At 42.6% G+C, this 25,627-nt stretch overlaps 1 protein-coding gene across 1 annotated transcript in view; it reads right to left on the bottom strand.

The window, feature by feature from the left end:
• Nucleotides 1-2,947: 2,947 nt before the first annotated feature.
• Nucleotides 2,948-25,627, bottom strand: part of WDFY2 (WD repeat and FYVE domain containing 2) — a 61,814-nt gene continuing 39,134 nt past the window's right edge. Inside the window, exons 4-12 of the mRNA XM_085060586.1 lie at nt 20,367-20,421; nt 14,150-14,300; nt 11,661-11,773; nt 10,659-10,785; nt 8,718-8,823; nt 5,907-6,008; nt 5,115-5,245; nt 4,669-4,777; nt 2,948-4,038 (exon numbers count right to left, since the gene is read on the bottom strand). Coding sequence (XP_084916712.1) covers nt 4,009-4,038; nt 4,669-4,777; nt 5,115-5,245; nt 5,907-6,008; nt 8,718-8,823; nt 10,659-10,785; nt 11,661-11,773; nt 14,150-14,300; nt 20,367-20,421 — 924 coding nt within the window. The 3' untranslated portion in view covers nt 2,948-4,008. The remainder of the gene's footprint in view (nt 4,039-4,668; nt 4,778-5,114; nt 5,246-5,906; nt 6,009-8,717; nt 8,824-10,658; nt 10,786-11,660; nt 11,774-14,149; nt 14,301-20,366; nt 20,422-25,627) is intronic.

Raw genomic sequence — 25,627 nt, 5'->3', positions numbered from 1 at the left:
TGTGTTTCAGTTTGTGCCCATTGCCTCTGGTCCTGTCACTGGACACCAGTGCATTTTCTTTGTACACTCCCTTCAGGCATTTGTACATATTGAGGACATCCCTCTGAGCTGCCTTTTCTCCAAGCTGAACAGTCCCAGCTCTCCCAGATACCATCAGTACCATCATCATCTCAGTGGCCCTTTGCTAGACTCTGTGCAGTAGTTTCATCTCTCTCTTGTACTGAGAAGCACAGAACCGGACAGAAAAAAAGTCTAATATTCCTTTCTAACAATGATTTCCTCAGCAGGTATAAGGCAAACTTTTTTCCCCCTACAACTGTTTTGGATCATCCTTTTTGCACATCCAGCCATCCACCTTCTTATCAGCAACCAACCCCATTCAGAGGGAGCACATCCCTCCCTTTCCCAGTACTGGAGATACTCATGCCACCCTCTCAGGCAAAGCACAGTAACCACTGCTGATGTACTAAGAGCTCACGTGCTGACATTCAGCTGATGGCCTCACCTTCAGGAGGACAGAGTAGGGAGGTCACCTAGGCTTTGCTGCAAAAAGCAGCTGCAGACAAGGCTGCTCACAGCTGAGCACGCCAATGCCACTGTTCAGGACTATCCTCTGTCAGACTGGCTGACTTTTAGCCCTATGCACTACTCTGTTTCAGCACCTAACCATGATGTTAAGTCTCCTTGAAGAAGAGAGGACCATCAATGCTGCATTGCAAGCAGCTGTCCACATTGTTTTCCTTTCACTTAAATATTTTCAGCTCAAAAGGACCAAAGTTTGGGGCTCACATTGCCCCACCTGGGACACAAATAGCTCTAGCAAGCTGCTCAGGCACAGTGTATGTGACCAGTGCCTGCCCCATCACCTGCCTCAACACTGCAGACACTGCACATTTTAAAGCCAAGAAGAGCAGGGAGATACCCTGGAGAACACTGCCTCTTCCCACAAGGAAACACCAGCTAAGGAGAAATGAAAATCACTTTTTTGATGTGAAGAGTGGAGGGAGGCCAGCACTGTTTGTGTGCTCCTTGTCGCAGCATGAGGTATCACTAAAAGCTACTGCCCTTTAGCAGCCCCAGGGAAAAAGGCCTTGGCTTCATTTGAGTGTGTATGTGCCACTGCATAGTTTACTCCTATATCAAAACATACCCTCCTCTCATTCTCCAACAATGCAATTCATAAAAATAGCTCAGATTTGTTATTCAGCAAGTAAAATGGAAAGATGAGGACCAGGCAACAGGGATCCCCTTTTACATGGATCTAGTAGACAGAAGAAACCGAGATTGCTACTCTAACACAGCAGAAGAAGAAGGTGGGCATTTTAACTCTCCCAGTGTCAAACCCTTCTTGTTTCATTTGGAAGGTAAAGGAATTATTGAATTACAGATATTTATTTTCCCTTCATATCTCTACATTATAGCTCTTAAGGACATTGCAAGGGGACAAATTTCCCTTCCCCCCTCAGCTTCACTTTCAGCTTATATAATTTTCTAAACCTGGATCAGTTTGTCCTGAGACTGCAAGATAAGGAGATGTTCAGCTTTAATGCAGATAACTCTGCAGGTCATTCAGTCAGAAAGAACAGCCAGGAAAATTTTGCAAGATGGTTTTGCATACCCCACAACCATACATAAGCAACACTGAAACCAGGACTCCTTGGAAGACAATAGGGGAGTGGCCAAGAGTTTATTGCAGAACAGTCCAAACAAGTAATTCCCAAATTCAGTCTCCTTTGGAATCAGTTCTTCACCTTTGTTTGCACATTGCATGCTCAGGACTAGGCACTGACCCAGGGGCAGATCCTCAGCTGGCTGTCTCTGCCACTCCATCAGTGTGAGTGCAATTCATGCTGGAGTCCCGGACTTGGTTCCACTGCTGCCTCCTCAGGAACTGAGCACTAAACAATTCAAATTCACTTCACTCTGCCCATCTTTCTGTCACCATGAGATGCACTCCCTACACAGCACAAGTCAGGTCTTTGGCCAAAAGAGCCCAAGAGAACATGAAACACCACAGTCCAGCAAAGCTTTGCACATATTCTCCAGCTGGAATGAAATACTGGCAGGCCACTTGCTCATCTTGCATAGCTTTGACAACCAAGAACACTTCAGCCATTAGAAAACATGCACAAGGTGTGATGAAAAGCATTCCAAGAGGAAACAAGCATCTAGTTTCCCGGAGAGAAAGTGGGAGGGCTGAGAAAACAACTTTCAAGCTGGAAAAATAATAGTGCTGTGTGAATTATGTTTGAAAATAGGCTTTAAAATATGCTGTCTAGAGGGGAACCAACAACAGGCTGTACGATCAGGAAACCTAAGGTTGCATTATTTCAGAGAATATGACTGCAAAATGCTTCAACACAGTTTATAGGATGTTTAAAAAGAAATTTTCCCCTGAAAATAATAGCAGTCCTGTGACACGCACATGCAAGTCCACTCACCCATTTACTGTGGCATCTCACTGGACCAGAATTAACACAGTGGATTGTGTTAACCATTTTTTCTTTTCCCCTCAAAAGTGAATTGCTGCTGGGCAAACACAGGAGAAGCTTTATTTTCTTTTGGCATTCTCACTCAAGAGAGAACAGAAGGCTTCTCCAGGTAGCAATGTGCTCTATAGTGGCAAACATCATGGCCTCTGCACTACAGAGGGAAAAGGATAAGTCCAAAACAGGGCAAGACTGAGCACCGCTAATGTGCTGTGTCACAGCAGCTACAACAACAAGGCCTGCTGAAACAGGAGATAAAGCAAAGCCTTTGGTCTGGTCTGCAGCTCTATTCTCTATACCAGTTTCTTTGAAGTGCATGAGTAATACCATGCTAAAAAGCAACATAGATTAATGGAACAGAGAGTTGGCTCTTCAGAGAAAGTCCCTTTGGAAAAAAGCAGGTTTTTTTGTTTATTCACCTTGACAACGTCATTCTAAAAATGTAATTTTGGTCAATCCAGGTTTTTAAATACTGTTTATTTTTAAGAGAAACTGTAAAGTATGACAACAAGACATTGGGCATCATTCAGCAATATCACTTTTGGGTCTATAGAGGAAATTAATAAAAACCATTAGCCTTTTAAAAAATAAATATGACCAACCATATGGAAAACAGGAAAAACAAAATTCTTCTTCAACAGCACAGACAGGTATAAATGCTGAAATGTTGCTGTGCAAGGTAGAGGTAGAGGTAGAGATAAACCAGACTTTTCAGATCTAGACCAGTTTTAGATCTGCCCCCCTCCATGCACACACTCCTAAAAGTTCCTGTTGCCAATAATTTCATTTGAATCAGCCTGTCTGTCTCATCAAACAAGTCTGTGTGCTCCTTGTAATGCTCTGAACTGGAAAACTATTTCAGTTTTCTGTAGAAATCAGTTGCTGAGTAACCTGACCCCTGGTTCCGTGACTTGTGCAGCAAAGGAAGAGGCAGGACCAATGAATGCTCTCTGGATGATGCCCACTAGGACAAGTAGATGGTAGAGCCCTTTTAGGAATTGCAATAGTCCATCAGCTCCTCGGTGATGCACCCAGAGACCGTGCCTGGAGTTCCTCCTCTGGAGAGAGCATGGTCAGCAGAAATATCCCAAACCAACAGGCACTGGCTGCAGGGAGAACCGATTGCCTTACACAGTCTGTTGACACTGAAAACTCACAGAGGAAGACAAAACCCAAGAACTCTCTGTACAAAGCAGCAAGTATCTTGACATAGTGAAATATAAAAACTAAAAATTGCACTGCACACAGATTTTTCCAAATAAACGCAAGACAACCGAAGTCAGATCGTACAAACCGTTAGTTTAAAAAAATACCTTCTTGTATATTTTGAGAAGTGGAAAGAGTCTTCGTGCAAATGTTCAGCCTGGATCAAGCAGAGGACATAAAGTTGTTGTAAACACATTAGTTCCTTTCTCATCTGCTGTATGCGCCCAGTGTTATCTATCTTCTGCAGTATAATTAGGGTTAGGAAATCCATTTCTTCTGTAAATATCACCTTTCAAGTTCCACTGATGTAAGATCAAGACACTACTGGTGTCATATCCCACAACTGTTAAATACAATAAAATATAACAACATAGTGAATAATGGTAAAAGACAATAAAATACAGTAAAAATAGAGTCTTCAAATAATTTGCACCTTTTTTCTTTAATTAAGAGGGGCTACGTGGTTAGAGGTGGATGCAACAAGTCTGAAGTTTGATTTCATTTTCCAGCTCTTATGTCAGAGTGGTGGAGGTGGACCAAATGACATTCCATATGTCACTATATTTCACCTGTATCAGCCATGTTCATAGCTGGCCTTAAAAGAAACAAAAAACCTCCCACCACATTACTAACTTCAACGATCAGCACAGTCATAACACATTGTGAGGGTTTTGTCTTTTTACATTACTCAAGCTGTTATAAATTAGTCATTATTTTATCTATTTCTTTATCTAGCCACACTGAGATTTGGCATGTTGAAAAACAGTTGGTCTTCCTCAAGGGAAAGCTACAGTGAGCACTTGTCCCAGACCCTTCAGCCCCTTCATAGATTAAGACCTCCTTGGTTCCTATTGGGCAGAAATCCATCAGTGAGAAGTTTCTGGGTGGAAGAAGGCAGGAATGATGTCCCTGCAGCCACATGGGATGGGGAAGGAAAATGAAATACAGGAGCTAGAGCATTCCTCACTCCTACCTTAATAACTTTGTCTGTCCCTGAGGTCAGCAGCCATCCCCTGGTGGCATCAAAGTGTACATGAACAATGTTGTGCTTACTGTCATGGAAAGTAGCTGTAGGCGCCCGCCTGAAGAAAGAAATCCAAAAATCAGCAAGAATTGTAACTGCAGGATTTCCCCTCCAAATGTTCTCTATAGAGGAAATAAGTACTTGATGGCTACTGTAAGCCACTAATTCAGCACCCACTCTGTAAACTGCACTTTGAGACCTTTCTGGCATGAAACAAACAGGGCTTGGGGGGCTCTCTATCTCTCCTCTCTTGATATCCTCCTTATCCTGCTGAGAAAGCGCAGGGACCACCATGCCAGGCTGCTCCCTCCTGGAGCCATGCATCTGCCCAGACCCCTCCAGATGCAGGAGTTTTGCCCCATTTCACTGCAAGCCAGCTCAGTGTCCACACTTACTCCTCATCTGTTATGGATTCGTGGCAGCTGTCGCAGACCCTCACTTCAAACTCGAACCCCATCAGTGGGATGGAGGAGCGCTTGGAGCTGCATTTCCCACACACGGCTTTCCCACATTTCCGGCAGTGATGCTGTAGGAGAAAACGTGCAGAAGAATATCTCAGGCCACAAACCCAGATCAGGTCCCTGCTCAGGTCCACTGGCTCTACCACCTCACTCTAGCAAGACACGATGCAGCTCAGCTCTGCCCCAGACACCTCATTTCTCAAGTTCCATGAGAACATGGAGCACTTTTACATGCCTTTAGTAAAAGTCTGCAGTCTGCAGCCCTCTCCTGATAGGCAGGAAAACACAGCAGCATGTTTCAAGCAGACCAGTAAGCCTTTTCCAATATAGCTTGAGCAGTTACAGATATTTATCCAATCTCATTAAAAATAGCTTTTGTTCCAGCATAATCTCCAAAAATCAGCTGTAAATTTCTTTCTATAATGTATTTGACTAACAATGGGCAAAGTCCCACATGGATAAAGTCATGGAAGGCCCCAGACAATCTACACAGCCCAAGGCCTATTACATGCATTTGCTATTGGGGTTGATTGGGAAAAACCCAGTGTGTTCCTTTCAACAACAAAATCAAGCCTCAGAGGGGAACCCACTGTCCCGTCCCCGAGCACTTAGTAGAACAACGAAGTGCAAGTTCTGAAAGCTTGAGAGAGGAAAAGGTTACCACACTCTATTATGAGAGAAAAGCCTAATCGCACCATGTTAACACACCAAGGGACACATACAAACCTGCCTGAGGCCTATTTTCTTACTATCCCACATTTGCTTGAAGTTCCAGAAGAAAGGCTGGTCACATTTTTGACAGGAGTCACTATCCAGCCACTCCGGGGTCTGCAACACACACATAAATAGAACACCAAATAGAACATCAAATAGAAGTGAGGAACAAGCAGAAAAATTTCCAATGGAGCCTAGAGGCAGGACAAAAAAATATGTGTTGTGGTATGGCAATATGGCCTGCTAAGCTTGATTTAATAGCTCTATTTTCACAGGATGTAATTTTGACTGTTGATGATGACAAGATGATATTTGTTCCCTGGGATGTCTTTTTTGGCTTAGCTTTGAGCTTTGAAGGAAATGGGAAGAACAGTTCTCACCCAAGTCATGAAGAAGAGTTTGATAATAAGACCACAGAAACAACTCAATTCTGGAATTAAACATACAAAAATATTTTGTTCTGTCCTGTCTGGACAGCATTTACCATCTGCTATTGCCTCTGGTGGGAGCTGGGGTCAATTACTATTTCCAATAGCCAAGCAACTCATCTGAAGGGAAAGGGAGGTTATGGGAAATGCTGATGTGGTTTTTCGTATTCTTTCTTTTTTTAATACCCTAAGAGGAGCTCCTGCAGTCAGAGGTGCCTGTGCTACAAATCACACACAGGAATGAAAAAGATGAGATTCATCTGAACAAGCCCAAGATGCAAACCAAACCCAAGCTCTTTTCCCTCATCAACCCAAGAGGTTAAATAAACACTAAATATTGTTTAATACTTTGTGAGGAAGTGCTATTAGCAAACTGCAGTTATCTTATCAGAGCCACTGGTTTCTCACACACTGCAAATTAGAATGACAAGAAACAGAGCTGAGATTAAGAACTAAAACCAATAGAAAAGCCAGGCAAAGATAAGTTAAGGGTGAATGGAGACCCTCAGCTCCCAGGACAGCTTTGACCCCCAGCAATAAAGCAACCACCTGCTTCATATTCTTCTGCCGGTAATTCTGAAGGCAGTTCGTTCTACTGGGGAAAATCCTTGTCTTTTCTATCCACAATAATCTTTCTTTTTAATGCCTACAAATTTACATCTCTGTGTATAATTTTCCATCTCTTAAGCATATGAACACTATGGATGAAGAAGACATTTTGCTTGTGACAAGTAACCACTTTGTAGTCAAACAGAAACATAGCATACAGCATCCTTCAGATGTCTTCTTACAGCTTTTTAAAAATTGAGTTGAAAATAAAGAATCAAGGGCTAAAATGGCTTAACCGACTCTGATGCAATCTCAGTGATGTGGAAAAGTCTGATAGCAACAAAATGAGTACTGACCACACATCACACGGAGAAAATCCTTAAATAAGGACAGAGATATGAAAGCCAAAATCCAAAAGAAAGTGATCTAGGACCAAAACCAAGGTTTGTTACTAAAATTTCAAAGATTCATATTTTTGGGGTGGTTTAGCACCAACAACACCCTATTGTGATGCTGATAACAAACCCACATAGCCATAGTCTGAGAGAGCTGTGTACCATTAGCAGCTGCTGCTTGGCCTTTATTTAGCTAATAATATTTCTCCTCTATTTTTTAAACCAGCCTTCTCATAGCATTGCTGCCTATTTTGTGACAAGCCAGTCTTAACCCTCACTGTAGCCTTCTGAAGGCAGCAAATAAATAAATGTTATCATTTCTGGATGTTCGAGTTGCAGCAAAAAGGAAATGTCTGTTGGGAAGGAGGAAACCACTCTGCTTCGTTTCACATTAGGAGCTGATGACATACTTTGGCCCCGGACTAGCAATTAAAGAGAGTCAATTGCAATGCTAATTCACATTAAAAAGGGAGTTTGGTTTCTGCCTATGCCTACTTCAGTAGTTTTTTAAATAAAGTTTTCCACTTAGCTTTTCTCCTTCCTCAAGGGAGACAAACTCAATCCAGGGAGGCCACAACTCCTGAGAACCAGCAAAGATGGTGAAAGCCCATGCTGCCAGAAGCCTTGCTCAGACCTACCCACTGCAGGGACTTGGGATGTCTTCACAGCCTCTGCAGGAAGAGGGCAGAGGTTTGCTGTGACTCACAGCACCAGGATTTGCCAGGCTTCTGAGCAGGGCTGGTGCCTGACTCAGCCAGGACAGAGCTCAATTCCCCTCTCTGAGTCAGGATTCAGAAACTGCCAAGTGGGGGCTGCTCCCACAGTGCCAAAGACCTGGGGAACGTTTTTTCACCCACTCACATTCATTTGCCATGAAGCACAAAACCAATTAGGAATATGTGGGTGAAATCTTACTGTCTGGAGCAAAGCCATAATTTACCCCATTTCTATGTGGTTACATCAGAGGGAAGCAAGACTGAGGAGCAGGTGAGATTGAAGTCCTAGTTAAATTATGTCTTATGAAGAACAGGGGAAAAAATGGTGGGTTGCATTTTTCCAGAGATGACCAAGAGCTTTCTTGTTTTATTTTTTTTTAAAACCAATATGAATCAATCAGTCAATCTATTTACATCTGTGGTAATATTTCTCCTGATGTGCTGAAAAACACAGCAGAGGATCTCAATATTCTCCTTCCAGGATATCTTTCAGAGCAGTAATGTAAAGAGCAAGAGCCATTTAGCAGCATATTTAACACAAATTTTCTGCCAGACAATTTCCCCTGTACCATATTATCAAAGACATGGCATAATTGCTGTACAAAACCTGGAATATGTCCAGAAACATTTTTAAAGCTCGGAATGATCTTGTTTAGGTTGAAAGCTGCACATTTTAGAAAGGTCTCTTCTTCCCAGGACTGCTTCAGACCAAACTGACAAGAATTAAGCATTTACCTCCTGCCTCTCAACATCCATGTTCCAGACGACAATTCCCCCATCTGCACCACAGGAGATGAGCTGCCGAGTGTGGTGAGCATAGGACAGAGACTGAACTTTATCACTGAAAAAGAAACAAGACAGTTAGCAATCCACCACCTATGGCTACTGCACAAGTGAGCACAGAATATCAATAAGGCAGTACAAACCATTTGTTTGCCCATATGTTTCCCTCCCCAACTCACTGCACATGGCATGCATCAGATGCAAATCAGTCTTTGCTGTCAGGCTGGGACCAGAATGAGAGTGTTGCTCATCTGGGCAGTGTCCAAAAAAGCAAAGACCTGTTCTGATAACTGTTTTTGCTTCTGCTGGGGTAGAAGGTCCCAGCTGCACTATAAAGCCTCAACAGGGTTGCAGCTTTTGAAGGCACATCTGAATGCATAAATGCAGCCCCAGTAAGGTACCTTCTTGTCACACAGTCAGTAACAATTTTATAAATCTCTGCAACATATAGAAATGAATCACTGAGAAACTACTGAGGATTTTCTTTTGACACTAATAAGCATACAGTTTCAAAATTAATATAGGAATCACTAAATTGTTCTTAAGCCTTCTCACAGTAAGGTGGAAAATTTAGGTGTTTCTGTTTCTTCTTTTAATGAAAATATAGCAAGGGACATGGGCTCAGTCCTTCATAAAAGAAAGAAATTCCTGCCTCATCTCAGGCTATTTACAGCCTGGGAAACAAAGACCATACAACACAGTTATGGAAAAAAATAAGGTTGTGAAGACACAGTAACTGAACATACTGTGACTGGAAATCATCCACCTTATTTGGTTTGCTACCACCACTGGTCTCATCTGCCTAAAAGATTTTCATGCTAACACATTTATTTGTGCCTGTGGCAGCACCTGCAGAGGGGAATGCATTCCCTGGAGAGTTTGGGACAACACTGCCACCCTTCACAGTGCCTGTATGCTGACACCCTCAGGATTCGTAGGACTCTGTCTTGTACAGTTCCAGCTGACAGCCATGACACAGATTAAGATCCAGAGGCTAACTTCATATTAGAATTAATTTCCACAGCAATAAATCAAGCAGTGATGCATTAGCAAGCACCACTGGTAGGGTATGAGGGTGAGCTGGGAATTTCAGGTAGAGCTCTGCAGTGCTCTGAAATCCCAGAGGCATCCCAATCACTCAGCAGAGTGCAGCATCACTCAAAAGAAATGCATGAATATGTAAGAAACTGTTAGCCCAAAACCACCATGGGATTTTGTCTCTCCAGACCTGAGCCTGGCATGCAAGTCCCAAATATATACTCTGAAACCAACTGGTTGCATTGGCAGTGTTAAAAGGTTAGGAGTCACTGCCACTAGAGCCATTCCAATGTATAATCAGTGCCCAGCAAGGGCTTACCCATCTTCAGAGATATCTATGGCTATGAAAATGTACTTGCAAAGATGATGCCTCTTTGCACTGAGGAGCTGCGAAGGCTCCTACAGTTAAAGACTAAAGCACATTACTTAGAATTCAGGCTGTAGATAAAGCGGTGTGGAAAGAGTGTGGAGGAAAAAGGGACTAATTGTCCAAGCCCGATGCTCCCTCTAGGGGAAGGAAAGACCTTGACACCTAAAATCCGATAATTTCCCTGTGGCTCCTCTTCTTTGAAGAGCCTCCTCTTTCCAACAAGGGCACAGGCTCTAGCATAACATGTTCAGGACTACAGATGTACTTACCTTCACCACCCTCTGCAGACTCTTAAAACAGCCTGTGGGCCCAACACTGGAAAACTTACTATAAGCAAATTATTCCTGTTGTATACGGACCACAGGGAGTCACACATACAAGCTTGAGGCTTGTGAAGACTGTAACCTTTGGGCTGTTTGTTTCCAGATGAGGCTTCTGCCTTAGCTTTTCTCCCATAAAAGCAGGAGGAAAGGCTTTGAACGTACTTATGTCCTTGCAGCTCGATCGCTGTTCCTTTTCTTCCTCCAATATCCCACATTATAATGGAATGATCAGAACTGCCTGAGAATAAAACTCGCTGTATTGGGTCCCAACAGAGAGCAGTGACACCACCTGCAATAGGAGCACACGCAACAGTCATTTTATTACAGAAAGTGGAAGATTGGAAGGCAGCTAAATAAAAAGATACAACAAAAAATATGGAGTGATTAAAATGCAGATCTCTTTCACAAAGACTATGCAACCATGTGCCTTTCAGTGGAAGAAGTCTAGAAAAACTACTGAAACCTCATCCTGCTCTTTGTGGGCAGAGGGCTCTACTACCACTTGAATGGGTGAATCCACTGAGCAGTAAAGTGTGGTAGAAGAACAGTCACAGTGGGAGCTACAAAACTTTCCATATCCATCATTTCCAGAAGATTAAAAGAGAAGCAAGTGTGGAATGCTATGGGCATCTTCTCAGTATCCTAGTACAGGGATCTTACCTTGTGCTACCTTGAGCTATTAGCACTTAGAGAGGAGGGATATGAGGAAAAAATGCTGAGGAATGACAACATTTCTTCTGTTAGATGATAGGCTCATATCCAGGGTTGCTCTTTTCAAGGGTGATGGGGCACAAGTGTCTCAGCAGTGAAACAAGCATTTAGTGCCTCCACGTTGTGCCTATTCCACTTGGGATAAAGTCTCTACCAATACAGATCTTGCCTTTAGCAGCATCTTTTCTCTCTCCCAGAACTAGCACATCTTGTTTGAGTCTCACTTTGCCTTAATTAGCAGCTATTGATTGTGGCATTTTCTGTCATAGATGTGTCCTGCGCAGAGCTCTGATCACTCTTGTTTTTCCCTGAACTGCTGGGACAGTTTAAGGTCTATGTCCCTTCCATGCTATACACTTACACAAGCCATCCCAGTGTATCACAGGACAGCCAAATCACCATGATGCTGAGCACAGATGATGAACCAGATTGTGTCTCCTCCTGAGGCCTTACCTGTGTGTCCCTTAAATGTGGTAACAAGGCTGCAGGACTCTTGCTCTAGTTTGAGTATGGTCACTTGCCCAGAATGGTCACCAACAAACACATGCCGGGTTTCCACATCAAATCTGGAGGATGAATGCTGAGGAAAACATTATTTACACCAGCTTTGCATTCCTTTCATGACTTGATAATTCTTTTAACATGAGTACACTGCAATCTTGTGAATAGTGCTCCAGTCTCAAGGAGGTATTCAGAGTGTACTTTCAGGCACCTGTTCATATTAATAATGCTCATACCTGCTCATACTTACACTATCCCCGAGTAAGAAAAAGCAAGACTATTCCAGAGGACACAATTCGTGGTTTTGAACTAGTTGGTTAGGAAACACCATTGAAGTAGCCCTTCTCCATGAACATAGGAGTTGTCTCCTCAGGCTCTGTAACTTAGGTGCAAGGGTTGGATGGTATACACTCGCTCCCTTTCCAAATTTATAGAAAATACCTATTACTACTTTTCTGCTTGTATTTGGTTTGTGTGGCAAGGCTTTGGTAGTGGGGGGTATATGGGGTGGTTTCTTTGAGAAGCTACCAGAAGTTTCCCCCATGTCCAACAGAGCCAATGACAACCGGCTCCAAGACAGACCCCACAATGGGCTGAGCCCAGCAGAAACAGTGGCAGCACCTCTGGGATAGCAGAGTTAATAAGAGGGGCAAAACCACCCTAGCAGCTTCACCTGGCAAAAGAGTGAGACTATGTGAGAGAACTGCAGACGCCAAGGTCAGTGAAGAAGGAGAGAGAAGGTGCTCCAGTTGCTGGAGCTGAGATTGCCTTGCAGCCATGGTGCAGACCATGGTGAGGCAGGTTGTCCCCCTGCAGCCCTCCAAGGTCCACAGTGGACCAGGTATCCACCTGCAGCCCACAGAGGAGCCCCACAGGGAAGGAGGTGGATACCTGAAGGAAACTGGGACCCCATTGGAAGCCCACACTGGAGCAGGTTTCTGGCAGGACAGGAGTCCATGCCGGAGCAGGTTTGGTGGTAGGACTTGTGACCTGGTGGGAACCCATGCTGGGGCAGTCTGCTCCTAAAGGGCTGCACCCCAAGGAGGCAACCCACGCTGGAATAGGGGAAGTGTGAGGAGTTCTCCCCATGAGGAAGAAAGACCAGCAGAGACAACATGCAATATACCAGCGGCAACCCCCAGGAGGCAGAGCAAATTGGGAGCAAAATTGAGCCCAGACAGGAAGAAGAAAGGAGTGGGGGGGGAAAGTGGTTTTAAGATTATGTTTTACTTCTCCTTAACCCATTCTGGTTTGATTGGCCATTCAACCACCTACTGGAATCACCTAACTGGACAGATTCTGACCTCTTCATCCAATTTAATTACACATTCAGAATCCACACTGGATGTTTAAAGAGTAACTTTTCAGCATTCCATAAGAGCATTGCTATTTAAGGAGCACTGGTTTTAAGCAAACAGGACATTGGAGAATAAAAAACCCCAAACCATTTCCTGGTTGTGCCAAATATTTTTGCAGTATTTGCCAGTGATTCTTCCTTCTACTGCTTCCACTGCCCTCCACATCATAATCAGATGACGCAAATTAAATTGTCCTCCAAAAGTTTTAATCAGTCAAAACTGGTTGTTCTCTAGAGAGGTTTTGGAAACACAGGGCAAATTCTTGCATCATGCTTTCAAAAATATTTATCATTGAATTAAAAATTAAATTCAGTCTTTCTGCCATTTATATTGGCTGAATTACCAGATAATATAAAGTAAGTCCATATTCAAAAAAACAATTTTGAATCAGTATCACTTCTCATGAACTAGCAAAACATGTACCATCTATACCACATACACTCCAGGGCATTAAAAACTCTGTTTATGCTAGCCTCTGTTTTCAGCCTAAGAGCTCATACTTTTTCACTTCCCTTTTCATTTGCAATAAAGTTGAATTAATATTTCTTTTATTGTCAGGCAGCTGGGCCAGCTCTAGGTGAATAAGCCACTTGAGTGCCATTTCTGGAGTCATTTACTCTTCAGTTAACCCAAATTCCCAATACATAATGAGCAGTTCCAGAGTGAAGGACAAGTGCTCATTATTTTATATTAAAGTCATTTAATTTTTACCATGCATACGCATAGGCACTCTGACCTGATCACCAACCTACTTTTGCTACCATTAATTCTCTGAAGAAAGCATGCACTGTGTGTTTAAATGAAGGCCCTATCCATATTTATTACAATAGCAGACCACAATAGGTTGCAGATCGCCCATTGTGGTGCCTAAAAATGCTTAGACCTAAATATGCCACAACGCATTAAGGAGACAAAGCAAGGAGAACTGACAGTTTTTTAAATTGGCTTTAAATAACAGTTTCTCTCACAAAGCACTAAATCCATACAGGACACAAAATTTGGAGGACAGCTAGACAAATAAACTAAAAGGGCTGTTTGAGTGCCAAAGAGCAGAAATAAAACTGGGAGCTCAGCAAAGGATACTGCAGGCCGCAGGCGCCTGCGCTGGTGCGGTACCCGCCGAGCCGCTGGCCACTCTCCGAACAGTGCCACGTGAAGTGTTTGTCTTGTCCGGTGCTCAGCACCCACTCCATCTCCAGCACAAACAGAATCATGATGACCCTGCTTTGATGAGCTGAAAGTTAAGCAGACAGACATATAATCACATTGCAGAGAAGAACATGGGGGCAGACAACCATTGCAAATATCAACTGCACCCAACTCCTCCACTCACACTTCCCTACAGAAGCGGCTGGTGTTTAATAATCCTGTTGACATCAGTTTCCATGCAACCTTGTAAGGTCCCTGCTCTGCATGTTCAGTGTTGGCATGAGAAAGAGTGGAAGCAAGACTTAATTCCTTCCACGCCTGCTGCAGTCATTTATCTTCTACAGCAGCACAAATCTTTCTTCCATCATTGCATCATCACTAACAAATCTGCCACTGTGGAATGGAATTGGGGCTCCATTTAAACCTCTTTTGAGCTGTTTTTTTGACAGCAGTGAAGATACCTACACTGCTGCTCCTCTCCCTGGGAAGTTCTGGTGAACCTGGACTATGGTACCCCAGCAGAACGATGAGTTACAGCACAGGCACAACACAGCACCAAAACGAAGTTTCAGCATTAAAGGTTACTGGAATCAAATTTAAAAAGAAGAAAAATATCACAGCTGTGGTAGATGAATAAAACAGCTGAAGGAATAAATTTCTATTGCTACCAAACTAAAGCTATCAAAAGCTTTTTATTAAAACAAGGGAACACATACTTGTACAGACAGTTTTTTGTATGAATGACCAGTGGGGTTGGTCATGAAGTGCTGATGAAGCTGATATTCTAATAAAACAAGTGGCTGAAAGACATACAGAACTATTCCCAGCTGTAACTTAATTGTGAATGCCACACTCCTCAATCTAGAGCCCTACTGGTTTATTATTGTTATAAGACCCAACAACATATGTCGCACAAAACTGGCTACTTGTACTTGTTTGTGTAAAAGCTGACAAAAAGAGATTGAATATGTTTGGAAGCTTAAACACCAGCCCCAAGCCTCCATTTGAAAGGCAAAGAAACTCCTCAGAACCGTATGGGAATATTGCTGTCTGCCCTATACAAATACATAGCACAGATGAGAGTTATGTCCAAACCCTATGAGGGGAAATTATTTGTAGCAAAGAGGAGGCTTCCACAAGCCAACACCTGCCCTGCTATACACTGCTTTTTTAGACTGAGATTCCCTGAGCAGCAAAGTCAATAGATGTATTGACACAACCTGCCATAACTGTGATTGGCAGCTAGATCAGTTTACAGTGTCAGGAGTGAACTGTGCCCAGATGTTTTCACCCTTGACCATAGAAGAGCTCAGATTTTGGCTGTCATTTCCACACACTTTTACATTCCAGATAAAGAGATGGGGACCATCCAGGAGTCACTTGAACTCTTTCAAATAGATCCTATCTCCTCTCCACCCTTGCTTTCTCTGGGAAGAAATTCAGTGACCCCCTGGGTGGCTCATACTTATCTTTACCCACCTGTTGGTCTCTCTGGGAACACCTGCAGTAGCCCATGGAATGCTGTGCTTAGAGAGAGACATGACTGCTGCCACAAGCACCTCATGGACTCACTTTCATATCCCAGGAGCTTGTGTGAACCATCAATGCTGCAGCCACAGCCATGCACTTCCATAGGATGTGCTAAGCTGTCTGAGATCAGACTACTCCCTGTCCAGGAATGTTTTCTCAGTGCATGGCAAATGCTACTGCTAGTCACAGCTTCTTATGGTGTGAATTGGTTGTGAGGATGGCTGGCCACCCAACTTTCCTAAATCGCCTCCTACATCCTGAAACTTCAAATTTTTGGTAGAAGTGCTGCCTGTGGATACTGAGGCAGCTCTTCCTGGCAAGTAAAGAGTAGACATTAAAAAAGTGTACTTGTCAAGAGGTGGATGGAGTGTACATGATAGCTTTGCTTAGCCTCTCTCCCCAAAAAGAACTTTCAATTCAGCACTCTGTTGTCCACATGCACATATTAGCTGGTGCCACCACAAACACACTGGTGGCAGAGATACCTGAAACAAGTGAAAGTGCACAGTGCAGATCATCTAAGTAAAGGAGCAAAGAGAAGACAAATGCAAATAGAATGTCACTTGTCATAAAGAGGGAATTTGACTCACTTAAGGCTTAAAGAAGCAAAATATCAGAAGGCTGGAAGCTGATAGCAGAGCAAGGAAGAGGTCTGAGCCCTAGGATTAACACAGGTTCAGCATCTTGAAGCAGCAAACAAAAAGCTTCACCTTCATCTGTTGAAGATTTGATCCCCATTTGTATGCAGGAAAAATGTGGAGCAAACAATTTCAAAGCTGCTCATTTGCAACAACAGCAGGATGGAGATGGGGGGATGGAGGGTGGATGTGATCACAGCACAGGAAAACTCTCAACAAGCACCAGGCAAGAGCAGATCTGTGTAAGCCAGAATGAGAAAGGAGCAATTTGTTGGGAAAGATGCTGCACAGAAGGGAGAGAAGCAGCAGAGAGGAGAAGGGCACACATCCACAGGACCTGTAGAGGGTGGGAGGGAGCAAGGTGGCTGCTCTTCTGTATGAGGAAGCAGCAGCGAGCACTGTGCAAAGAGCAGGTGGGAGAGAGGATGGAAAGGCTGTGCCCAGAGAACAGAAGCTGCAGCCAGGAGGTGCACACCAGGATGCCAGCACATGGAAAAGGGGGGTCAGTGCTGTGTGTAAAGGCAAGGTCTGAGAAGCACAGCCAGTGCATGGTCACACAGTGCTAGGCAAGAAGCTGTGCTGAGGGGTCACAACAGTAAAAAGTATCAGTGAACACCAAAATCGAGGTGAAAATTGCCAGGAAGAAGAAAAAGTTTAGCATGAGCAAGAAAAGCACAAGCAAAGAGGCTGTGCTTGGGGGAAAGCAGAAGTAAGGGTGTGACATGAGCTGGCCTGAAAGCAGAGGGCCAGGGGGACACCCTCGAAATGGGCAGGCTGCACAAAGCATATGGCAGAAGCAGGTCTACAAATCTCGCTAGGCAAAATAAGTGTGTGTCAAATAAATAAATAAATAAAGAAATAATACAAAACACTAAGAACAGGAGCTGTTATCTCATCCAGAGGGAGCATGACAAGACGGTCCAATTGCAACAAGCAGGGCAGAGAAGGCCATGCAGAATGGGAAGCAGCAACAGCCATATGGCTGGACCAGCCTGTGAGGGGCTGGAGGGGGCTGAAAGCCAAGGCTGCTGAGGGGAGGGAAGGGTGTCTTGCAGGAATGTTGGAGGAGCTGCCCAGGGAGAGAGCAGAGGTTGTCTGCACCTTTAGTTGCTGCTGTGACTGAAGAAGAAGGGATGGGGATATGAGAAACAGACAGACAATGAAAAAAATTAATTTCCCAGAGCACCCCAAAAAGCATTGTTCAAATGCTTGCACTATTTCTCCTTACGCAAGTGAATGAGTCAGTGCCTGCAGGAGGCCAATGCCACAAGACCCACCCCAGAGACCTGACTAATACTGTGTCACATCTCCCATTTCTGCGTTCAGATCCCTTTCAAGAAACAAGATTTCACAACTCTGGACACAGCGTTGCAGCAAAACCTCCACAGAGCACGTCCAGCCACGTACACTGCCAATGCCAGGCTCCACATGCTACCAGACCTGGCTGCACACTCCTGCCATGACCAAAGCACAGCCTATCCATGTGCTGTCATTCTCTGTCACCAGCAGATCATATGACCAGTATATTCATGGCCTTTCAAGACACACTGAATGTTCTTTAACCACTACTGCAGCCTCAGCTATTCATAATAATACTTTGTTGCGGAAGATGATCAATAGCCCACCAGTCACTGGTCAAGAGCACTGCTGACCATTTACAAAGCTAGCACACACAAAACCAGCCAGCATGACTCAGCTAAAGCCCCTTAGTAGGCTAAATAAAATTATTTATTCCCTCTAAAATACTTTTGAAGAATATAAAGGTTTTACTTGAAAACTTTAAGCAAAACTTTTTAGAAGTAAGGCTTTTAACAAATGAACCACTAGAAGGCCACCATACCCAACAAAACCACCTTTTCCTTTTTAATTATATTTTTTCCTGCCCAGGGTTTTACCTGCTTATGCCAATCCCAAAACTCAGTATGGCCATGTGAGGAAGGTACACTGCAGGGATAAGACTGTGGAGGGAGTCCTACTGGACCATGTGAGGAAGATCCATGTCTGTCGGATCTTGATATGCCTACCCAAGGGACTACAATGCCCTTCCCTGCATATTCTCGCAGAGAGCACGGTGAAAATGGGGCTCTTTCCTCCTCGCTGCGTCCCAGCTGGACTTTGGACCCAGTGAGGGCCCCAGTAAGACCAGATCCAGTGTTCTGGTTGGAGGTAAATGTAGCCAGAGGAGCATGAAAGTAACTAACTCAGAGCACCTCACTTTCACAATGTTTCCCCAGCACTCCAGACCTCCAGCAGGGTCTAGCCAAGCCCAGGGACCAGGCAGAGGGGGAGTTACACTCCTCTGCCAACACCTGGTGTGAAGAGTGGAGAATCCAGGAGTACACCTCCTTGGAAGGGGGTCATGGGAGGCACTGTGCTGTGGAGCAGCAGGCAGCCTCGGGTCATTGGTGCCCTGAAAACAGTGGGGAATCTCTTTGGGGTTTTTTTTTTTTTGTTTTCCTGCCTTGCACTGTCAGAGAACTGTTTACTGCAAATGTGCAGGTGTGTGCAGTGAGACACTGGCACTAGCTGTCCAGAGAAGCTATAGATGCCACATTTCTGGAAGTGTTCAAGGCCAGGTTGGATGGGGCTTTGAGAACCTGGTCTAGAGAAAGGTGAACCTGCCCTTTCCTTTCTCCTTTCCTTTTCCCTTTCCTCTTTCCTTTCTCTGTTCCTTTTCTCTCCTTATGAGAGTTGTTCCCCAGACCTTCATTGGGCTGTCACAGCCAACTGGCTTTTCTGAAATACTGCCAAGAAATCCATTCTCCTCTTCCAAAATTTTCAGCATTTTCCCTGAAGAGCTCACCAAGAAAGTTGCTCTCATGCATAAGTTGTTCTGCATATGTGGAAGACCTCAGCTCACCCTCTTTAGTGCAACAACCTTTAAATATGGAGCTTAGCTGCATCAAGCTTTGGTGACTGCAGAGCAACCACAAATTTGGATACTTAACACCTGTACAGTCAGACTGCAGCAGTCTTTACTTAAGATTCACAAACATATGTTTTAACATCACGGAATATTTTTCTTCAGTTTTTACAAGCTAGGAAAAAATACATGCATTCTAGACTAATTTTACAGCACACCAGACATCCATGAAACAGCTGAAGATAAACACTCACATGTTAGCCACGCTCTGCAAAAATCAAGATTCTCTTCATACCTTAAAATCTAAATGTTATTAAGTGATCCCCAGAGCCTCCTTTCAGACATTTAAATTACCCTCTCAATCTTTCAAGGTATAAAACACAAAATATATGAGTAAGTATGTATTTTAAAATGTATGTGAGAAATCCCAAGCTAACATGTCAGAGGCTTCTATACAGAAACATAATGCTTAGTATATAAGATATAATACCATATAATATCATACCTCCTCTTAGTCTGACAGCAAAAAAATATATAATAATAAGTTGTCACATCTATTTGTTACTTTTATAAGAATACCTGTCCAAAACAGTGTCCTTTAGAGGTCTGAGAAGGATAAATAGCTAGGTTTCTGAAAACATAACAAGAGTGAACACCAGACTCTAATTAGAAAAGGTATGCAATAGCATTTCTTGACCTTTTACTAGGAGAGGCATTCACTGATAATCTTGTGGTTATTGGAACTTACAGTTACTGAAATATAATCAGACTAACCCCAAAAGCTTCAGCCTTAAGGGATGGGTTGGTTTCCAAAATTGTTTCAGTAGATACACTGGATTACTGAAGACTGAAAATTAAAACTATTCCCCAAACATGGACAGTTTGCTGTGACAATCCACAGGAACATTTAAAAGGAAAAACAGAACATGAAACAGCCCTTTAAACAATCTTGTAATCTCAGAACAAAGCACATTATAGATCTATTGATAAAACCAGCATTTACATTCATTAAAAAAAAATCTATCATTGTAAGGGAAACTTTTCCATTCACACTCCTTAAGAGAACATTAACTAATAGTAATGACAATACAAACCAATTAACACAGATCATGGCTCTTACCCTGGTAACTTTTCACTAGTGTCATCTTGTTGTAATCTTCTGATAAAATGAATTCCTGAGGGAAAGAAAAAACAAAAGAAACAGGGCTTAGAGATGTAAAGTGTTTGAGACTGTTTACATTTGAATACTTTACTTAGGTAAGCCCTCCCTTCTTCACAACCACAGCCCTATCTATACTTTTGCTAATTTTGAGTTCCTAAGAACCCAAACTATTTCACTTTTTAAAGCTGCCTAAGAAACAATATTATGAGTGCTTCCGAACAGAATGGATAAAAAGAGGAACCATTAAAATGAAGTCCAAAAAACTGACAGAAATGACTGGCTATGAGTTGAGGTGGCCCGAACTGAGGAACTTGAGACCTGGCAAACACCTCTTGCTTAGGACTGCTGGGCAGAAACCTGCATGTGTGCACAGCTATGTGTGCACATGTGTACATTTGTGTATACACATGTATCCATGTGTGTGCATACCCTGCACCCCAACCTGAACACTCAGGAAACTCAACATAAACATGTAAGGGACCCTCCAAGTTGTTCAGTCTAGGTACCAACAGTACATGAGCATGGGGAAGTGATGAGCATAGCAGCTAAGAGTCTGCATGGCAGCCTTGACTCCTGGAAAAACCCCAGGTGGTTAAACTGACTGAGCACCCAGGTGTTCCTGCAGATTGTTTTGAAGACAAGAGTTGCTCAAAGCTGACGAAACAGAATGGCCACAACCAAACCCCTGCAATGTCTCTCTGGAGGAAACACCCAAGCAAAGGGCAAGCTCTGTGGCAGCACCACATGAATTAGCTTTCAGAGAACTGTCAGGTATCTACATGCATACATCACATACTCAGAGAAACACAAAGAAAAAAATGAAGGCATGTAAAAACTCATCAAATGAATAATTTATAGAAAACTACACAGAAACTCCCAGTGCTAATCAGCCTAGAAGACAGAAGAAGTAAAACCTAACTCATTTAACCTAAAATAGGATGGAAAACTAAAATAAACATTACATACACAAGATAAGCGAATTTGATAAACATACAGTTGTGAAATGTTCTTGTGCACATGCCAAAAGCACTGGAGAAGACTGGACTTCAGGAGCCTACAGACTATGTTTAAGGCAAACCAAACATTTAATGCAAAAGAACAAAAGACATTCTAACCACCAACTCGCCAGTATTTACCCCAAGCTTCCAAACCACAAATAAAAAAAGGTCACTCTGCATTTTCTCTTGGGTCAGTGCAGGTAATCTGCCCAACCTTCAGCACCAGAATTACCCAAACACATATCATATCTACTGCCTGGCACTAAGGCTGAGAGGTTACAATACTCATTTGTGGAACACCCACAGATCCCAGCTTCCAGAAAAACAACTGTGAGTGATTTGAGGCAGCTATGTATTCTGCTCTATGTTTCTGTTAATAAATTTGTTATAAATATGTTCTCTTAAATTGCTCTACTTCATCTTCCTTTCATTAATCTGCTCTCCCACTAGGTTTCCCTAGCAGCTAAGGACTACAGTGAGGAGTGTTACTTAAAAGCAGTAACAAATAAATTAAGTCAGCTGGATTTCTATACCAGGGTCACCTTAACTCTACTAACCACAGAAAGCTAAAAGTCTGCCATGTCTTTCCAGCTACCTACAAGAGAAGTTGTTTTTGTTAACCACTGCCTGAATAATACTAAACCACCATATGAAATGCTTTACTACAAAGCCTATTTGAAGCAGGACCCTTTGCTAAAATGCTAACTTTACCTAAAGAGAAATTGCTTTAATTGCTGCAACACATGGTGGGAGGATATGTCTGCCTTTCCCATCAGTTTGCCTGTTCCTGATTTTGACTGCAGAGGCACACAGATTGCTGGTGACTTCAAGTGGGAAGTAGAGTGTGGATTGGATTCTCACTTTTATTGCATTTTTCTCTTAATAAACTTGATGTGGCCATTCTGTTCTGTGATCCAAAGAGTCCCACAGTTTCAGTGGAAGACTGAAAAGGCTTTTGAATCTCTCCATTATAATACAATAAATCAAACAAGTGCAGTTTGTAAGGTTAATCCAAGTATTGATTACCACTGTATGCTTTAATATAAACCACAGCTATGTACTATCAATAAATACACTGCTCCATCTAAAATAAAACCAGATATAGTACAAGATAAACACAGTTTCAAATAAGCTGAATATAATTCTTTTTCCCTGAAGACTTCTTGCATATCAGTTTCTTCTTTGAAAGCAAAAGATAATTTTCTAATCTTTCTGCAGGTCTCCCCAGTCCCCTTACACTCTCATATGTTCTTCCATTGCGCTTATTGCCCTCTCCCTCTTCAGGCCAAATATATTAGTTGCGTCACTAGACAGGTATTTTAGCACAGGGCACCTTGCTCAAGAAATTCATGCCCTATTGCACATACATTGTGTCATCTGCACTACAAAAACACCGACTACATCTCTTTAACACTGTACCAACAGAAGCTGGTTTTTTATCCTTGTCTACGTAGATGTTTTTTTCCCCTCAGAGCTGCTGACGCTCGGTTCTCATTAGGCAGCTTCTGGCTCTTCTTAATGAGCTGGAAAAGCTGGGGTCACCTACACTGCTCAGTCAGTGCTTGTTAACAGAACAGAGAAAGATTTCTGAGTCCTGTGTGAGTCCTTTTGCACAGGAGGGGCTGGGACAGATCAGAGCATTCAGGATGGCAAAACCAAACACCCTCCTCGCAGGGTTTAAAAACAACTTTTCTGTCAAGATCACTCTTTGCCCTTCAGAGGTGGTTTTGGAGCTACTTTACTACCTTTTTTTACCATATGTAAAACATTAGTGCTCAGTCTTGCCTCTTTTAGTTAAGCTTATTATTACAACAATACTTGGTACCATGAAGGTTTTCACAAAGCACAAAGGAGAATTCCTGAAGACTGTCAAAATCTAGCTGTCCACTGATGTACAAAGGCTCAGCTGTTCTTTTCTGTAGCACACCTCCCCCACGCTGAAACACATACACCCACCACCAACTTCTCTTAAACAAAAGACTTCTGTAAAACCTCATCCTAGTAATAGTATCAGCATCTTGTTTAAATAATTCAGATTCCTTGGCCACAGGTCTGGATGGCATGGTCCAGGAACTAAGGAAGACCCATGCCTTCCCAGAGCTTCAGGTATATGCTAAGTGACATATATCCCAAAATAGAGAACTCTCCTTTAGCAACTGAATCCACTTCTGAGTTAATAATCTTTATATATTAGTTACGCGTTATCCATTCACAACCTAGTTCCCATCCTGGAGAATTTACAGTCTGTTCTTTGATAGATGATGCCATTTTGACAACACACTACGAATCTCCTTATAGGCTTGACTTTATCCAGTTAACACAAGTGACTGACTGCACCCTCAGGTCTTCCACAGAACAACAAACCTGCTTCAGAAATGGAAGAGAATGAAAACTCTTAAATCTACTGTCAGACACTACATCTCTATCTGTTGGGAAGAAAAACTCTCTATAAATAATGACAGCATTTTCACTTTATTTATTATATAATTTCATTTCTTGAGGCAAAAAATACTAAACTTCCCACAAAAGCAAAGGGGAAGGTTCTACATCAGCAGGTAGAGCCTGACTCAGTCTCAGGTATTCAAAATATTTTTTACGGTAGACAGTCGCAAGATTAGATGAGGTCAAAGATTAATTTATCTTAGAATGTACCATCCCCAAGGAAGATTACTGGAGGGGTTATTCTGGTGCCCTGTTGTCCTTGTGGCTCTGCTCAAAGTGTGTAACAACTTCATACAGACACAAGCATGGTCGGCAAAAAAGAGATCAATTTAATTCATCTTCAGCTACCTAAAAACTAAATCCCTCATTCCAATCTCCTCAGAAATGAGGAGAGAAATTTATGACATTTCATAATTGTTTCTAGGAAAAGTAACATTGGTGCATCCAAAGACAATTCATCTCTCCTCTACTGGCTGCAGAACCTAATGTTTATCTAGGAAATGAGTTTTCATATGGATGAAATGTGGTAAGAAGTCTCATCTTGTCAGTGGAAGTCTCCTGTTTATTGCAAGTAGAAGACCCTTCTTCTGTTTCTTGTGGTACCTTCAGAGTCTTGCACCCCTTAGAGTATCCTTTTCTTCTCTTCAGAGCAAGGATTTTATGTCTAGGATAAAGTCTTTTGGCTTCAAAAAGGGATCTCAAGCAGTTCCTAAGATGCCATTTCTTCTCAAAAAAAGGTTTGCAAAGTGTTAAATAAAAAAGAGAAAGAAACTTTTCTTTTTTTTTTACATTAGGTGCCACCACTCTTCAAGCAAGATGTTAGACAATCTTTACTCAAGAGAATGGTGTGCTGTGCTGCACACATGTTTATGCAGCTTTCATGTTGAGAAGTTACAAAAAGTTATTAACAACTCTTCCTCTCTGAAGAAGCAAAAGTTGATGCACTGTTTCACAAAGAGAGGTGGTCATACCAGCTCACTTCATCGTGGCTTTGCTGGAACTTCTTTCTGTGCTAATAGCATTGCTGCCTGTCCTCAAAATGCAGCATACACATTCCTGAGGTGCCATGGTTATATAACCAAAATGCATACAGCTTACAAACATTTCACATAGAATGAAAAGAGGAAATTCCACTTTCTTATCTCCATTTACACCTGAAAGTAATTCCTTGCACTGCAAAAAAAAAAAGTCACTTGAGATTATATGGCATTCCAATGACTATCAGCTCATAGCCCTTAAAAGGAATCCTTTTTTTCTACCCGAAGTGAAGATGCAGAATAATTTCCAGGGTTTTATTGGTTTGGTTGGGTTTTTTTTTGGCCCTTTGCCCAGCATACACAAGTGTGCTGGGCATTACAGAAGTGCTAATGTGGAGCAGCTGACTAATTCCCAAATATTTCAAGCTGCTCAAGCAAATTGCCTGTACTTTCCCTTTGAGAAAATTGAAATAAGGGTACTAAGGTCACCTTGCTGCAGTAAGTTCTGTTATTTTGTGGTCAATGTGCCCTGCTTATGTATTCCTGTGCTAAATTAATCATCATAGCTGTGCCCAGGAAAGAAAATTTATCCTTTTCTCCAGGGGGAGGTTGTAACCTAACCCACGTTCAAGTACCTGGGGATGCTCTCTACACCCCAGTATTGGCTGGGATTTGAAAATGGGGCTCCTCTTGATCTTTTTCCATTCCCAACTCCACCACTTCTGTTACCACATTACCACATAGTTGTGGCTTCTCTTACAAGTAAGTCTTAGGTTTGCTACAGATGAAAACATTTCATCCT

The sequence above is a fragment of the Lichenostomus cassidix genome, chromosome 1, assembly GCF_008360975.1.
Source record: "Lichenostomus cassidix isolate B80296 chromosome 1, HeHo_3.0, whole genome shotgun sequence".
NCBI classification, from domain to species: Eukaryota; Metazoa; Chordata; class Aves; order Passeriformes; family Meliphagidae; genus Lichenostomus; species Lichenostomus cassidix.
Note: the sequence above shows the minus strand (reverse complement) of the source record. Positions and strands in the feature narration are given on the sequence as shown.